Source organism: Coregonus lavaretus (genome assembly GCF_964263955.1).
Source record: "Coregonus lavaretus genome assembly, chromosome: 19".
Classification (NCBI taxonomy): Eukaryota; Metazoa; Chordata; class Actinopteri; order Salmoniformes; family Salmonidae; genus Coregonus; species Coregonus lavaretus.
The window spans coordinates 35363427-35380573 of record NC_140006.1 but is presented as its reverse complement, the minus strand read 5'-3'; the positions used below and the strand labels follow the sequence as shown (position 1 = coordinate 35380573).

Sequence of the window (17147 nt, the reverse complement as noted above, 5' to 3'; positions counted from 1 at the left end):
AGGAGGGGGGGAAGAAGGGGAAAGCAAGGGAGAGGAGGAAGAGAGTGTGCCAGGCTTGGGGACAAGACTCAGGAGGAGGCCCCGGTCATCAGAGGCTCTTGACTGAGGCGGAGAGCTGGCGGGAGCAAATGTTTGTGTGATTTGGACCTCTTTCTCCTCCATTGGCTGGCAAGGCAAAGAAAAGGAGTCTGATTGGAACCTAATGAGGAAAAGGGATCACTGTTTGTTGCCTCTGGTAAAATAGACTTACTAGGCCTAGGATACCTAAAGTAGTGGATTCAATTCACTATGTACCCTTTATCCAATGATTACTGCGTAGGATAATCCTTTTGAATGGAAATAGGCCACCAGTGCATAAGAAGCCTGTGTGTGTGGCTGGCATGTACTGACAATATAAAAGTGTTGTTGTCATCAAATACATTTGATGACAAGGTTATAGAAAATAAAATATGGATTTGGCTACATGTAATTTTATTCTAATAGGCCTACTGAAATAGTTGTCTTTATAATCAGTTGCAGAATGATTAGGCACTGGATTTGTCCAGTTGTGTTATGTGTTAATAAAACTAAGTAAAAGGACAACAATGATCTATTACTAAGCATCCAACTGTAGGATATCATCACACATGAGTGAATGACCTATTTGCTTTAGAAAGAATTCCCCTGACATTTCAAATGAACCAAAGAGGATAATAATACAATATCAAAAAATTATTTTAATGTTATCAATGACAGGGCAAAAAACATTATGACACGGTCAATCATTTACCTGGAAAGATCTTGGTGATATCTTCTTTAGATGCAATTCACCACAGTTCAAGAAACTCACGTTCGCGCCGACTTAAATTGGCGGGGCACAACGATCCACAACAAAACCTGGGCTATGTGGAACAAGCTTGAGCGTAGAGGACTAAACTCCGGTATCAGAAACTTCCTTCACCATAGAGTGGAGTTTAGTCCACTAGCTTGAGCGCATCCTCTGACCCGACTGACTAGCTGTCGGAAACATTTGTCATAAAAAGTAAAGTAACTTTCTCCTGTGTTGTTGTTCTCCGTTTTATTCTGCACTATTATGTTTTGACCGCAGCCAGCCCAGTTCCAGACGGTGTGAGCTCACGAGCGGACGGTGCACTGCTCCCAGTGAGCGAACAGGCGGTCTCTCAATATTCATGATTGGTCCGTTAATCCCTTCAGAAATCAGACGGATTACACAAAAATGGAAATACAAAATGCGAGTTTTCATTTCACCCTGGCTGACTGAAGCTTTCCGTTGCGTAAGTGGATGCAATAGCAGGCTACACACTGCACACACACATCAGCGTCTGTGCGCGCAGTCACATTAAAAGCCTGCGCAGGAGCATCTTTGGTGGAACCTCACCCAACAGTATATTATAATCACATTTTTTTGTGAGCTACCGAAAGCTTGCAAACAAAATGTAATGTTGTAATTAAAGGCATAATGCCTAATTTCAAGCTTGAACCTGTCACTTTGTTTGGCTGAGGGGTGAATCTGGGGAAATGTAGCCTACCAGCTACCACCCTAAAATGTATGGAGCTTTGGATGAAAGAACTGACAGGTCCCTGCGATTGTTTTAAAATGTTTTGGTGATGGAGAAATGGGGCAACGTGGCTTGCCATATCCAGCAGATGTCACAACTGGATGTGACAGATGCTGCCCTACCTTTTTGCTGTGCACTGGCATTCTCTCACCAACAGGGGGTGAACTCGCTCATCGCTCAACTCCAAAGTTAGCTAACCGTTGCAAAACGTTCGGTCTGTTACAAAACGTTGTGCAACGGAAACCTTTTACCGTGTCCTCTAGGAACCAAACAGAAGCCAACAGAGCAAACAGGGAGGGACCTATCTAAATGTGTCCAATAGAAACTCTCGTTTTAGTTGCAAAACGTTTTTCGTTTGGAGTAAATGGTTTCCGTTTGCAACAGACAAAACGTTTACAACAGAATCCAACTAATGAATAAACCCCAGTTGACACCCTCAAACTGGTCTCAAACTTCGGCAGCAGCCAAGCTGCATAGTCGACATGGCGACCGATTTAATAACACAAGATTTTCCTAAAGACAGATAAATCTTCTAAGTGTTTTGGAATGAGTAAGTAACTTGTGCATGTAAACGCAAAATGTTATGAGCAGTTAACAAAGATTGCCAAATTCATGTTTAATTAACTAGTTATTTATATTGGTGTAGCTACTGTAGTTAGCTAACCGACGCCTAGTTTCTGAGCTAGCCTAGCGACGTACTAATACCAGCTAGCATAACTGAGAGCTAGCATTAGCGTCATAGACAGCTCGCTAAGTACGTAGCAGTACGTTAGCTGGCTAGCTGCAATTTATTTGCCAACATTCTGCAACCTGGTTTAGCGATTTGGTTGACACGCCGTTAGTAGCTAACGTTAGTTAGTTAAATTATTGATGTTGAGTTAAGTAGACGTCTAGAAAACTTGCTAAATACCCAAACTAACTAGCTAGTTAGATCATTTTTGCTATTATTGCCACATGAAACTCTGGTTGGTTAGCTAGAACGATTCCCTTGCGTCTAGTCATTTGTTTTACTTGTAACTAATGTAGCTAGCTAGTTATATAGTTAACTAGCTTTAAGTAAATTCGTAAGTTTGATGCATTTTTGTTTTCATGTCAGTCATGAAACCATCAAACCTTAACTAGCTAATTGCTAACCTAACCACCCATCGCTAACGTTGTTTACCTAGATAACTGGCTAGCTACAAACGTTAGCTAGCTAAATTAACGTTACTTGTCGCACGAATTTAACACCAAATATCTAGCTACTTGCCAGGTAACTAGCCGTTATGTGATAATGTAACATTACGTGTTTAACTAGCTAATTGATATTTTAAGTGAAACATTAATATATTGATGTAGCTATATCCTGCAGGATCAAATTGTTAGCTAACTAGTGTTAGCTAGCTATGCTGCGCAGAATGATCTAGCTAACGTTAAGTTAGCTCAAGCACAAACAGTAGTAACTAACTACGCCTCCTCTTTGTCTACTAGCCAGGCCATAGACTAACAATGTCAGTCATTGTTTTGATCTGTTATTTGGACATCTGGGTTGCCAGCCATTTATTATTTATCTGAAGTCTAAATTTCCTGGCTCTATGAAAATTAATGAACCAGCTAGAACAGGTGTAATCAGATAGTTGGCTGGTTAAAGCCAACACTGGATGGTGATCATGCTAACTAACGTTATTGAGCTTGCCGGTGGATTGTCTTTTTAGCTAGCCATTTTGAATTTGTAAGGGCATTGAACTGACTCGGCTGGTGCAGCTAACCAGAATATCTTAAGTTAGCTATCATATTGTGCCTTGTATTATTTTAATAATTAATCCAAAAAATATATATACATACACACACACACAGTACCAGTCAAAAGTTTGGACACGCCTACTCATTCAATGATTTTTCTTTATTTTTACATTTTTTTACATTGTAGAATAATAGTGAAGACATCAACTATAAAATAACACATGGAATCAGTAACCAAAAAAGTGTTAAACAAATCAAAATATTTTGTATTTGAGATTCCAATTGATGACAGTTTTGCACACTCTTGGCATTCTCTCAACCAGCTTCACCTGGAATGCTTTTCCACCAGTCTTGAAGGACTTCCCACATATGCTGAGCACTTGTTGGGTGCTTTTTCTTCACTCTGCCGTCCGACTCATCCCAAACCATCTCAATTGGGTTGAGGTCGGGGGATTGTGGAGGCCAGGTCATCTGATGCAGCACTCCATCACTCTCCTTCTTGGTACAATAGCCCTTACACAGCCTGGAGGTGTGTTGGGTCATTGTCCTGTTGAAAAACAAATGATAGTCCCACTAAGCCCAAACCAGATGGGATGGCGTATCGCTGCAGAATACTGTGGTAGCCATGCTGGTTAAGTGTGCCTTGAATTCTAAATAAATCACAGACAGTGCCACCAGCAAAGCACCATAACACCTCCTCCATGCTTTACAGTGGAAACTACACATGCAGAGATCATCCGTTCACCCACACCGCGTCTCACTAAGACACGGCGGTTTGAACCAAAAATCTCAAATTTGGACTCCAGACGAAAGGACAAATTTCTGCCGGTCTAATGTCCATTGCTCGTGTTTCTTGGCCCAAGCAAGTCTTTTCTTTTTATTAGTGTCCTTTAGTAGTGTTTTTTTTTTGCAGCAATTAGACCATGAAGGCCTGATTCACACAATCCCTTCTGAACAGTTGATGTTGAGATGTCTGTTACTTGAACTCTGAAGCATTTATTTGGGCTGCAATTTCTGAGGCTGGTAACTCTAATGAACGTATCCTCTGCAGCAGAGGTAACTCTGGGTCTTCATTCCTGTGGCGGTGCTCATGAGAGACAGTTTCATCATAGCGCTTGATGGTTTTTGCGACTGCACTTGAAGAAACGTTCAAAGTTCTTGAAATGTTCCGTATTGACTGACCTTCATGTGTTAATGATGGACTGTCGTTTCTCTTTGCTTATTTGAGCTGTTCTTGCCATAATATGGACTTGATCTTTTTCCAAATAGGGCTATCTTCTGTATACCCCCCTACCTTGTCACAACACAACTGATTGGCTGAAACGCATTAAGAGGGAAAGAAATTCCACAAATTAACTTTTAAGAAGGCACACCTGTTAATTGAAATGCGTTCCAGGTGATTACCTCATGAGAGAATGTCAAGTGTGCAAAGCTGTCTAGGCAAAGGATGGCTATTTGAAAAATATCAAATATATTTTAATTTGTTTAACACTTTTTTGGTTACTACATAATTCCATATGTGTTATTTCATAGTTTTGATGTCTTCACTATTATTGTACAATGTAAAAGAAAAATTAAATAAAGAAAAACCCTTGAATGAGTAGGTGTGTTTTCACTGGTACTGTATCTATCTAACATGACCCAGACTGGTCAAGGGTTTTGTCTAACGTTATTTTATTGTTGGAGCAGTAGCTAAATGTAACATTGCTTGCTTGTCCTGTGCCAAGAAGAGAAATTAGATCCACTATCAGCTCCTGTAGCTTGGACTGTTTATGTTATGTGGAGTGTAGGTATGTCATTTGTTGCCGGCCATAAATGTAAACAATGTTGGTTTGAGTCATCTGGGGTGTAATCATTAGTCCAAAGTTCAAACAGTTGCAAAACGGTTTGTTTTGCAATGAAAACTAGAGTTTCTATTGGACAAATTCAGGTAGGTCCCTCCCCATTTGCTTCCTAGTGAATACACCCCTGATGTCTCAAGGTAATTGGCTCAGTTATTATGTCACTATGATTGTATTCCTTCTCTCTTTCAGGATTTGTCACGTGACATGATGCGCATCCACGATGTGTGACAACGTTTGAAGAACAATTGAGTTCGGAAGAAAAATCTTGATTCCAGTGGAATCTTCCATATATTTTTTTTATTCGTTAAAAAAAACACCTGCACAAACACCCACCCACCCCCTACACACACTGTCCAGTGATGCCTGTGCAAGCCCCACAATGGACGGAGTTCCTGCTGTGTCCCATCTGCACGCAGACTTTCGAGGAGACGGTACGGCGGCCCATCTCGCTGGGCTGTGGCCACACCGTCTGCAAGATGTGCCTGAACAAGCTCCACCGCAAGGCCTGCCCCTTCGACCAGACAGCCATCGCCACCGACATCGAGCAGCTGCCCGTCAACACAGCCCTGCTGCAGCTTGTGGGGGGACAGGTGAGACCCGGGAGAGGGGTGGAGTGGAGTGGCTCAATCCATTTAGAATCTGTTCTTTGCCCAACAGTATTTTGATTTTAGATAGGGTGCCAAGGTCTCTAGGGTTAGGGATACAGGATGGTGGTTAATAACAGAGCACAAATGGTGGTTAATCCATGATATGTGATAGGAAGGAGAGTTCAAAAGGTAGGAGCTGGTTGTGGTTATTTACGGTGATGGAACCGAGTAGGTCAGATAATTTGTATGTAGAAGGACTGAGAAGCTCATTTCTGGTGACTTTTTACAAGGACAATCTACTAAAAAATGAATGAAAATAAAATATGCTGACACCATCTAAAATATAATTTCCACCTCCAGAAATGAGGCCAATAACACATTGGTAAAATTATGTGCTGAAATTATTTTAACATATTGGACCATGCATATAGCCTATGCATGGCCCATATTATCAGGTATGCTATTTGTAATTAACATTATCACCTGTAGCATGCATTTACCCTATTGGGCTAATCATTAGCCCAATCCCAAATGTGATATTTTAACTAGTTATTGTCCTATTGATAAATTTTATATCCCCCCAAAATTGCAGCAACACAGTGACTATAATGTAGACCAGCTGCATGTTAGGGTAATTTGGGGTAACTCGCTGCTCGGGGTAACACGCCCACTGCCTGTACTTCACATAGAAAACACCCAATGTCACCATTTAGCCCCCAACACTTTCCCTGGTTACCACTACTCATGCTCAACTAAAAATTTGTCTCATCACAATTGAAGTCTCTCCAAAAAAAATGATTGAGGTACGGTGTCATTTTAGCACAAGTTTACCCTACAACTGACCCGTGTTACATTTAGCCCCACTCTCCCCTATGCACTCACTGCAAATTGCAGAGTGGTAATGTGCATAACTATGCTGCTGCTAAAAACTCTGGGTTTAGAATGGTGCAGTTCGCACATATTTTGGAGTTAAGAAATAAAGTAGGAATGGAAAGTTGGCCATCAAAACTGCTGTTTTCACGATTGCAAGAATTGTTGTGCATTGACTGCTTGTCAGAATGCATGTTTCGCTCCCTATGGCACTCATAACTTGAATGCACCATATGGATAATATTTATCTCGCTTTGAACACAGAACAACAAGCCATCTAGGTAAATAGATTCGCTATTCTACTATGGGGTTGTCTGACTTTCCTATCCATTAATTGTTTTGTTTGCAGAGGAAAAGTAAATGTGGAGAGTTTTAGTATCTTCAATGTGTGCAGCGCCACAGCAAAATGTCTGCAGCGGAAACACTGGAGTAGGAGAAGATAGTTGGTCTGTGGGTGATAAGTGGAAGACAAACGTAATGGGGAAGTATTTCGGATGTGTGTTCTGAGATCTTTCTGGTCAGTAGTTGTGGTGGATGTACCTGGCTGGTAACCTTAAAGGTGTGGCAGAGAGTCAGTCTGTGTCAGTTATCTTCACTGACTCGTGTGTGTGTGTGTGTGTATATACAGTTGAAGTCGGAAGTTTACATACACTTAGGTTGGAGTCATTAAAACTCGTTTTTCAACCACTCCACAAATTTCTTGTTAATAAACTATAGTTTTGGCAAGTCGGTTAGGACATCTACTTTGTGCATGACACAAGTAATTTCTCCAACAATTGTTTACAGACAGATTATTTCACTTATAATTCACTGTATCACAATACCTGTGGGTCAGAAGTCTACATACACTAAATTGACTGTGCCTTTAAACAACTTGGAAAATTCATCTGTACAAACAATAGTATGCAAGTGTAAACACCATGGGACCACGCAGACGTTATACCGCTCAGGAAGGAGACGCGTTCTGTCTCCTAGAGATGAACGTACTTTGGTGCGAAAAGTGCAAATCAATCCCAGAACAACAGCAAAGGACCTTGTGAAGATGCTGGAGGAAACAGGTACAAAAGTATCTATATCCACAGTAAAACGAGTCCTATATCGACATAACCTGAAAGGCCGCTCAGCAAGGAAGAAGCCACTGCTCCAAAATCGCCATGAAAAAGCCAGACTACGGTTTGCAACTGCACATGGGGACAAAGATTGTACTTTTTGGAGAAATGTCCTCTGGTCTGATGAAACAAAAATAGAACGGTTTTGCCATAATGACCATAGTTACATTTGGAGGAAAAAGGGGGTGCCTTGCAAGCCGACGAACGCCATCCCAACCGTGAAGCACGGAGATGGTTGCATCATGCTGTGGGGGTGCTTTGCTGCAGGAGGGACTGGTGCACTTCACAAAATTGATGGCATCATGAGGAAGGAAAATTATGTGGATATATTGAAGCAACATCTCAAGACATCAGTCAGGAAGTTAAAGCTTGGTCGCAAATGGGTCTTCCAAATGGACAATGACCCCAAGCATACTTCCAAAGTTGTGGCAAAATGGCTTAAGGACAACAAAGTCAAGGTATTGGAGTGGCCATCACAAAGCCCTGACCTCAATCCTATAGAAAATGTGTGGCCAGAACTGAAAAGGCGTGTGCGAGCAAGGAGGCCTACAAACCTGACTCAGTTACACCAGCTCTGTCAGGAGGAATGGGCCAAAATTGTACCCAACTTATTGTGGGAGCTTGTGGAAGGCTACCCGACACAAAGCAAAAAAACGTTTTTTAGAAATGTTTGGAAATGTATATAAACAAAAAAAACGGAAATATCACATTTACGTAAGTATTCAGACCCTTTACTCAGTACTTTGTTGAAGCACCTTTGGCAGTGATTACATCCTCGAGTCTTCTTGGGTATGACTCTATAAGCTTGGCACACCTGTATTTGGGGAGTTTCTCCCATTCTTCTCTGCAGATCCTCTCAAGCTCTGTCAGGTTGAATGGGGAGCGTTGCTGCACAGCTATTTTCAGGTCTCTCCAGAGATGTTGGATCGCTGTTCAAGTCCGGGCTCTGGCTGGCCCACTAAATGACATTCAGAGATGTGTCCCAAAGCCACTCATCCGTTGTCTTGGCTGTGTGCTTAGGGTCATTGTCCTGTTGGAAGGTGAACCTTCGCTCCATTCTGAGGTCCTGAGCGCTCTGGAGCAGGTTTTCATCAAGGATCTCTGTGTACTTTGCTCCGTTGTCTTTCTTTCGATCCTGACTAGTCTCCCAGTCCCTGCCGCTGAAAATCATCCCCACAGTATGATGCTGCCACCACAATGCTTCACCATAGGGATGGTGCCAGGTTTCCTCCAGATGTGACACTTGGCATTCAGGCCAAAGAGTTCAGTCTTGGTTGATGCACCTGATCTCAATTTTGAGTCTCATAGCAAAGGGTCTGAATGCCTATGTAAATTAGGTTTAATATATATGCTAAAATAAAAATAAAAAAACAGTTTTCTGCTTGTCATTATGGGGTATTGTGTGTAGATTGAGAATGTTTTAATTTAATCCATTTTAGAATAAGTAAACAAAAACAATTAACAAAATGTAGAAAAAGGGAAGGGGTCTGAATACTTTCCGAATGCACTGTACATTCATACAAAAGTATGTGGACACCCCTTCAAATTAGTGGATTTGACTATTGCAGCCACACCTGTTGTGTATAAAATCGAGCATACTGACATGCAATCTCCATAGACAAACATTGACAGTAGAATGGCCTTACTGAAGAGTTCAGTTACTTTCAACGTGGCACCGTCATAGGATGCCATCTTTCCAACAAGTCAGTTCGTCCAATTTCTGCCCTGCTAGAGCTTCCCTGGTCAACTGTAAGTGCTGTTATTGTGAACTGGAAAGGTCTAAGAGCGACAAAGACTCAGCCGCGAAGTGGTAGGCTACACAAGCTCACAGAACGGGATTGCTGACACGCGTAGCGCATAAAAATAATTTCTCCTCAGTTGCAACACTCACTACCGAGTTCCAAACTGCCTCTGGAAGCAACGTCGGCACAAGAACTGTTTGTCGGGAGCTTAATGAAATGGGTTTCCATGGCCGAGCAGCCGCACACAAGCCTAAGATCACCATGCGGAAAACCAAGTGTTTGTTGAAGTGGTGTAAAGCTCACCACAATTGGACTCTGGAGCAGTGGAAACGCGTTCACTGGAGTGATGGATCACGCTTCACCATCTGGCAGTCCGATGGACGAATCTTGGTTTGGTGGATGCCAGGAGAACGCTACCCTCCCCAATGCATAGTGTAAATTGTGAAGTTTGGTGGAGGAGGAATAATGGTCTGGTGCTGTTTTGTCATGGTTCGGGCTGGGCCCTTAGTTCCATTGATGGGAAATCTTAACCTTACAGCATATGTCATTCTAGACCATTCTGTGCTTCCAACTTCGTGGCAACAGTTTGGGGAAGGCTCTTTCCTGTTTCAGCATGACAATGTTCGACGAGCAGGTGTCCACATACTTGAGTTTCACATGGCTGGGCAGGGGTGCAGCCATGGGTGGGCCTGAGAAGGCATAGGCTCACCCATTGGGGAGCCAGGCCCACCCAATCAGAATGAGTTCCCCAGAAAAGGACTTGATTACAGTCAGAAATACTCCTCAGTTTCATCAGCTGTCTGGGTGGCTGGTCTCAGACGATCCTGCAGGTGAAGAAGCCGGATGTGGAGGTCTTCGGCTGGCGTGGTTAAACGAGGTCTGTGGTTGTGAGGCTGGTTGGACGTACTGCCAAATTCTTTAAAACAACTTTGGAGGTGGCTTATGGTAGAGAAATTAACATTACATTCTCTGGCAACAGCTCTGGTGGACATTTGTGCATTCAGCATGCCAATTGCACGCTCCCTCAACTTGAGACATGTGGCATTGTGTTGACAAAACTGCACATTTTAGAGTGGCCTTTTATTGTCCCCAGCCCAAGGTGCACCTGTGTAATGATCATGCTTTTTAATCAGCTTCTTGATATGCCACACCTGTCAGTTTGGATGGATTATCTTGGCAAAGGAGAAATGCTCACTAACAGGGATGTAAACTAATTTGTGCACAGAATTTGAGAGAAATAAGCAGTGTGTGTGTGTGTTGTTATATATACATACATACAGTGGGGAGAACAAGTATTTGATACACTGCCGATTTTGCAGGTTTTCCTACTTACAAAGCATGTAGAGGTCTGTCATTTTTATCATAGGTACACTTCAACTGTGAGAGACGGAATCTAAAACAAAAATCCAGAAAATCACATTGTATGATTTTTAAGTAATTAATTTGCATTTTATTGCATGACATAAGTATTTGCTACATCAGAAAAGCAGAACTTAATATTTGGTACAGAAACCTTTGTTTGCAATTACAAAGATCATACGTTTCCTGTAGGTCTTGACCAGGTTTGCACACACTGCAGCAGGGATTTCGGCCCACTCCTCCATACAGACCTTCTCCAGATCCTTCAGGTTTCGGGGCTGTCGCTGGGCAATAGAGACTTTCAGCTCCCTCCAAAGATTTTCTATTGGGTTCAGGTCTGGAGACTGGCTAGGCCACTCCAGGACCTTGAGATGCTACTTACGGAGCCACTCCTTAGTTGCTCTGGCTGTGTGCTTCGGGTCGTTGTCATGCTGGAAGACCCAGCAACGACCCATCTTCAATGCTCTTACTGAGGGAAGGAGGTTGTTGGCCAAGATCTCGCGATACATGGCCCCATCCATCCTCCCCTCAATACGGTGCAGTCGTCCTGTCCCCTTTGCAGAAAAGCATCCCCAAAGAATGATGTTTCCACCTCCATGCTTCACGGTTGGGATGGTGTTCTTGGGGTTGTACTCATCCCTCTTCTTCCTCCAAACACGGCGAGTGGAGTTTAGACCAAAAAGCTCTTTTTGTCTCATCAGACCACATGACCTTCTCCCATTCCTCCTCTGGATCATCCAGATGGTCATTGGCAAACTTCAGACGGGCCTGGACATGCGCTGGCTTGAGCAGGGGGACATTGCGTGCGCTGCAGGATTTTAATCCATGACGGCGTAGTGTGTTACTAATGGTTTTCTTTGAGACTGTGGTCCCAGCTCTCTTCAGGTCATTGACCAGGTCCTGCCGTGTAGTTCTGGGCTGATCCCTCACCTTCCTCATGATCATTGATGCCCCACGAGGTGAGATCTTGCATGGAGCCCCAGACCGAGGGTGATTGACCGTCATCTTGAACTTCTTCCATTTTCTAATAATTGCACCAACAGTTGTTGCCTTCTCACCAAGCTGCTTGCCTATTGTCCTGTAGCCCATCCCAGCCTTGTGCAGGTCTACAATTTTATCCCTGATGTCCTTACACAGCTCTCTGGTCTTGGCCGTTGTGGAGAGGTTGGAGTCTGTATGAGTCTGTGGACAGGTGTCTTTTATACAGGTAACGAGTTCAAACAGGTGCAGTTAATACAGGTAATGAGTGGAGAACAGGAGGGCTTCTTAAAGAAAAACTAACGGGTCTGTGAGAGCCGGAATTCTTACTGGTTGGTAGGTGATCAAATACTTATGTCATGCAATAAAATGCAAATTAATTACTTAAAAATCATACAATGTGATTTTCTGGATTTTCCCGGGGATCGAACCCACTACCTTGGCGTTACAAGCGCCGTGCTCTACCAGCTGAGCTACAGATCGATAATGTTGTTGTTGTGAGAGGACATTGCCCACAAGGGTTTGGCATGGATTTTGATGAAACATTTGTCTGTGAAGTTGCCAGGCAGTCTGCTAAGACACAGTCTACACGCTTTTTCCCCCTTTAAAAAGTGAGAATCTGTGATGATGAAATTTGATTAGTTTCAACACGTAGCCAGCCAAGTGTGTCAATTACGCTTGGGTGGTGTATCGCATATACCTTGGGGCTAGGGGGAAATTCTGTGCTATGCCACTGCTTTATAACGTTAAGTTAACTATCTAAAATATGCCAAATAAATGATATCCAGCTCAGGGCTCCAGCTATGCATTTGGTTTGCTAACTTGCTAGCTAAGTGGCTAGCTTGCAAGATCAAGCTTCTTGGTTACAACAGAGAGAATCAGTCCCCTCCTGGATCAAGATCCCTGCTGCCTAAATTAGTTGTGTGTGTAAAAAAAAAAAAAAAAAAACGTTTTAAAATACGTTTGGAAAGAAATGGCGCTCCTTGTGTGCACTGCTGGTAATCCCGTATACGAGGTGGGCAAGGAAAATCTTCTCTGCTCAGTGAGTGTTAGCCTGATGACTCACACTAAATGATTCTGCTCCTCTGTCGTTTGCTACATCATTTAGTCTGAGACTGCCATCATTGAAGTCGTTTGTTGTGACGAGGGGCTTTGTACAAACAAAGCAATCAGCGATTTGTATTGTCTTTAACCAATCAGAGGATCAAAGCCAATGACACGTTTTCAAACCGCTGCTTTACCCACGTGTGTTCTGGCTCTGGACCAACTCATCGGTTTTCTGGACCAATCAGACGGCCCTGAATGTGTTCTCATTTGGTGAAGGGTCAGGGAGGTACTCGGATCCAGACTCATTGTGAAGAAAAAACGAACGTCCGTGGGCGTGGCGTTTGGCCAGAGCATGGAGTCTGGTTAGCCAGGCAAAATGTCTGTGCCTATTGAATTACAATTATTTGAATTGGGTGGTGTTCATTAGGCACCAAACAAAATAAAATGCACTGAAACAGGGAGGGACTACCTGGACTTGCGTACCCCAGACCAGCTTATTCCCATTCAGAGCAATCTGTGGGTGGGTGGACTAGTGGCCGTATTGGGTGTGCCGGAATGTTTGCATAATTTATCATATCACACCACGCCTCAGAATTCTCCACCTTTTTCTAAGTTATGCACATGGTGCAACACTTTTATTGAGCAACCATACTGGGTGGGTGGCCTGTGACATTTCTGTACATTTTAGTGCTATGGCCATTTTAATTCCATGTCACTGCATATAGTGAATTTAGGGCCTGCACACTCAATGCGCCAACACATATCTATTGATTTATTAAGTAGGCTAATTGTATTATAAACCAATAATAAAGGTATTTGTTCAATCATTTGACTGTAAATTAACCCATTGAAACATCCTATTACAGGTCATGCGTATTTAATTTCTATATTAATATACCATCTGTGTCCCACCTCCAGGTTCCCAAGGTTCAGCCGGTGGCCCTGATCACCAGCCCAGAGGATTCGCAGAACTATGAGGAGGCCAGGCACTGTGTGGAGGAGCTGGCTCTTTACCTCAAACCCCTCAGCAACAACAGAGGTAACATACACAAACACACACCACACAAAAATGAACCAACTCTGACTTCAGACTGATGACAATGCCACCCCCCCATGGTGTGTGTCTCTCTCTCTGCCCCACTCTCCCCCCTCCCTCCTTCCGTCTCTCCCTAGGGGTGGGTCTAAGCAGCACGGCCCAGAGCATGCTGAGTCGGCCCATGCAAAGGAAACTGGTGACCCTGGTCCACTGTCAGCTGGTGGAGGAGGAGGGCCGGGTGCGGGCCATGAGGGCAGCTAGGTCTCTGGGGGAGCGCACAGTCACAGAGCTCATCCTGCAGCACCAGAATCCCCAGCAATTGTCGTCCAATTTGTGGGCCGCCGTCCGGGCCAGGGGCTGCCAGTTCTTGGGCCCAGGTAAGATGAGAGGAAGTTTACACACCCGCCCTGTCTACCAGAGTTTCTCAAACCTCTCCTCAGAGAACCCTAGCCATTCCATGTTCCATTTGATCTATTCCGTAGCTATCAGACCTGATTCAACTAGTGAACTAATCCTCAAGCCCTTACTGCTAGTTCAGGTCTACAACAAAATTGTGAAATGTCTTGGGATACACAAGGTGAGGTTCGAGAAATGCTGTCTTATGCAATGATATTTACTAGTGTAAATGTTTGTAATGTTGTCTAACTTGCATAACTGTCTTCTGAATTTATGTGTGTATTTGTGGTCTAATAATCCACCTGCTTCCTTCTCCCTCCCAGCCATGCAAGAGGAGGCTCTGAAGCTGGTGCTCTTGGCTCTGGAGGACGGCTCGGCCCTGTCCAGGAAGGTTCTGGTGCTGTTTGTGGTCCAGAGGTTAGAGCCACGCTTCCCCCAGGCTTCCAAGACCAGCATAGGCCACGTGGTGCAGCTCCTGTACAGGGCCTCCTGCTTCAAGGTAGGTCTGACTACCTGCATCTCATACAGAAACGCAGACCTCGGTCGTGTTCACTAGGCACGAAACAGGAAACCGGACGGAAACTAGGAGCTACTAACTGAACTTGCCCAATGAGAAGCGCAAATTTCTGTTTTCTGTTGCTCAGCGTTTATAAATGTTTGCTTCGGTGTGCCCAAATGAACATGACCCAACAAAGGCCATGTGGTTCCCAAAAATGTTTGTGCCATGACCTCCCAAAATCTTTCCGGACCAGCTGCAACCAACCACCTGATCCTGACCCACCATTTAGAGAAACGCTACCTTAATGTACCTCTCCCCGGCTGCATAGGTGACCAAGCGTGACGAGGACTCGTCCCTGATGCAGCTGAAAGAGGAGTTCAGGACGTATGAGGCACTGCGGCGCGAACACGACTCCCAGATTGTCCAGATCGCCATGGAGGGTGGCCTCCGCATCGCCCCTGACCAGTGGTCCTCCCTGCTCTACGGGGACCAGTCTCACAAGTCCCACATGCAGTCCATCATCGACAAGGTTTGTGTTACAAGTCCAAGAAGAAGTTGTCATGTACGTCAGGGTTCCCCAACTGGCATCCCACGGATTATTTTTATTTTGCCCCCCAGGTTTTCTGAGCAAAAAGAAGGGAATCTGTTCCAAAGTATTCCCACCATAATAGAGATATATCTGATCGTATACAAATGTAAGCAATGTTGGAAATGATTTATGTTTTAGTCAAATATTATATCTGTTTGGGATTCTTACGGTCAATTTGCAGTCTACAAATTATTTGTTATTATGTTCTGGCCCCCTGACAATCCGCTCAAGAAAAAATCTGCCCGCGGCTGAATGTAGTTCATGATCCCTGATGTACGTCATATAGTCCATTACACAGGAGGCTGCTGAGGGGAGGACAGCTCATAATAATGGCTGAAACGAGCAAATGGGATGACATCAAACACCTGGAACCATGTGTTTGTATTTGATACCATTCCACTAATTCCTCTCCAGTCATTACCATGAGCCCGTCCTCCCCAATTAAGGTGCCACCAACCTCCTGTGGTTCAGTATCAACAAGGTGTGTGTGTGTTAGTGTGTCTTTTTGGGAAGGTGTCAGCGTCTGTTTGTGTCTTTGTTACTAGTTCTAGAAGAAGTTGTCATGTACGTTGTTTAGTTCATTGTCAACAAGGTGTGTGTGTGTCCATTACTTGTTCAGACACACATTCACAAAAATAACCATATTCACTCACGTAAAACATCTGCTTATCAGTTTGTATTTGTCTAAGTGACTGTCTGTATGACACATGAAACAACATGAGCCATTGTAATAAGCTTCCACTAAAGGAGCAGCACTCTTGATGTCAGAGGGTTAAGCCTTGCTTCACAGTAGAAAACATTATTTCAACCAATGCTAATAGGATAAAGGAGAACAGGAATGATCATATCCACAAAACAACTGGTGGAAGATCCAGGTTCAGGCACTCAGATGCTGATAGGATTTACGTTAACCCTTTCCCATCCTGTGTCCTCCCCAGTTGCAGACGCCGGCGTCGTTTGCCCAGAGCGTTCAGGAGCTGACCATAGCCTTGCAGAGGACAGGCGACCCCGCCAACCTTAACCACCTCCGACCACACCTGGAACTACTGGCCAACATCGACCCTAGCCCCGGTGAGACACGCATACTCAACACCTATATTCTTATTCTAACTTCAACAATGCATACAACTGAAGATAGAATTCAGACCACCGACATACTGGGGTTGCATTCCATTCCCAAATGTTGCCACCTCCCTCAACCTCTCTTTTTGTGTTGTCCCCATTATGGAACTGATAGGACTATGATGGATGAAAGCAGTACCAGGAACTTGGAAGAGCTATTGCTTTCCACTTTTCAGCCCCATCAGATCCGTGAAGGTCAGGAAACATAGGCAGAGGGGAGGGAGCTTTCTCCAACTTTCTGGAATGAAATGCAGCCCAGTACATTCCACTAGTTAAGTGGTCAAAAATCAATCAATCAATCAGTGTAGAACAGGTTGGGTGTGTTTGTTAGCTGCGCTCACGTGGATGTAGTCAAGGAGAAGTTAATAAATAGGCATGACTCATAGGCCCTAATGACTAATCTCACTCATGGATTTTGACCTATACAGTGGGGAGAACAAGTATTTGATACACTGCCGAGTTTGCAGGTTTTCCTACTTACAAAGCATGTAGTCTGTAATTTTTATCATAGGTACACTAGTATTTGTATTGTACATAAGTATTTGATACATCAGAAAAGCAGAACTTAATATTTGGTACAGAAACCTTTGTTTGCAATTACAGAGATCATACATTTCCTGTAGGTCTTGACCAGGTTTGCACACACTGCAGCAGGGATTTTGGCCCACTCCTCCATACAGACCTTCTC

General features: G+C 43.8%; 1 protein-coding gene across 1 annotated transcript in view; it reads left to right on the top strand.

Annotated features, from left to right (window-relative positions):
• Positions 1-2023: 2023 nt before the first annotated feature.
• Positions 2024-17147, top strand: part of LOC311147152 (roquin-1-like) — a 36994-nt gene continuing 21870 nt past the window's right edge. Inside the window, exons 1-7 of the mRNA XM_084183787.1 lie at positions 2024-2109; positions 5315-5715; positions 13736-13856; positions 13991-14230; positions 14573-14748; positions 15077-15277; positions 16276-16408. Coding sequence (XP_084039913.1) covers positions 5485-5715; positions 13736-13856; positions 13991-14230; positions 14573-14748; positions 15077-15277; positions 16276-16408 — 1102 coding nt within the window. The 5' untranslated portion in view covers positions 2024-2109; positions 5315-5484. The remainder of the gene's footprint in view (positions 2110-5314; positions 5716-13735; positions 13857-13990; positions 14231-14572; positions 14749-15076; positions 15278-16275; positions 16409-17147) is intronic.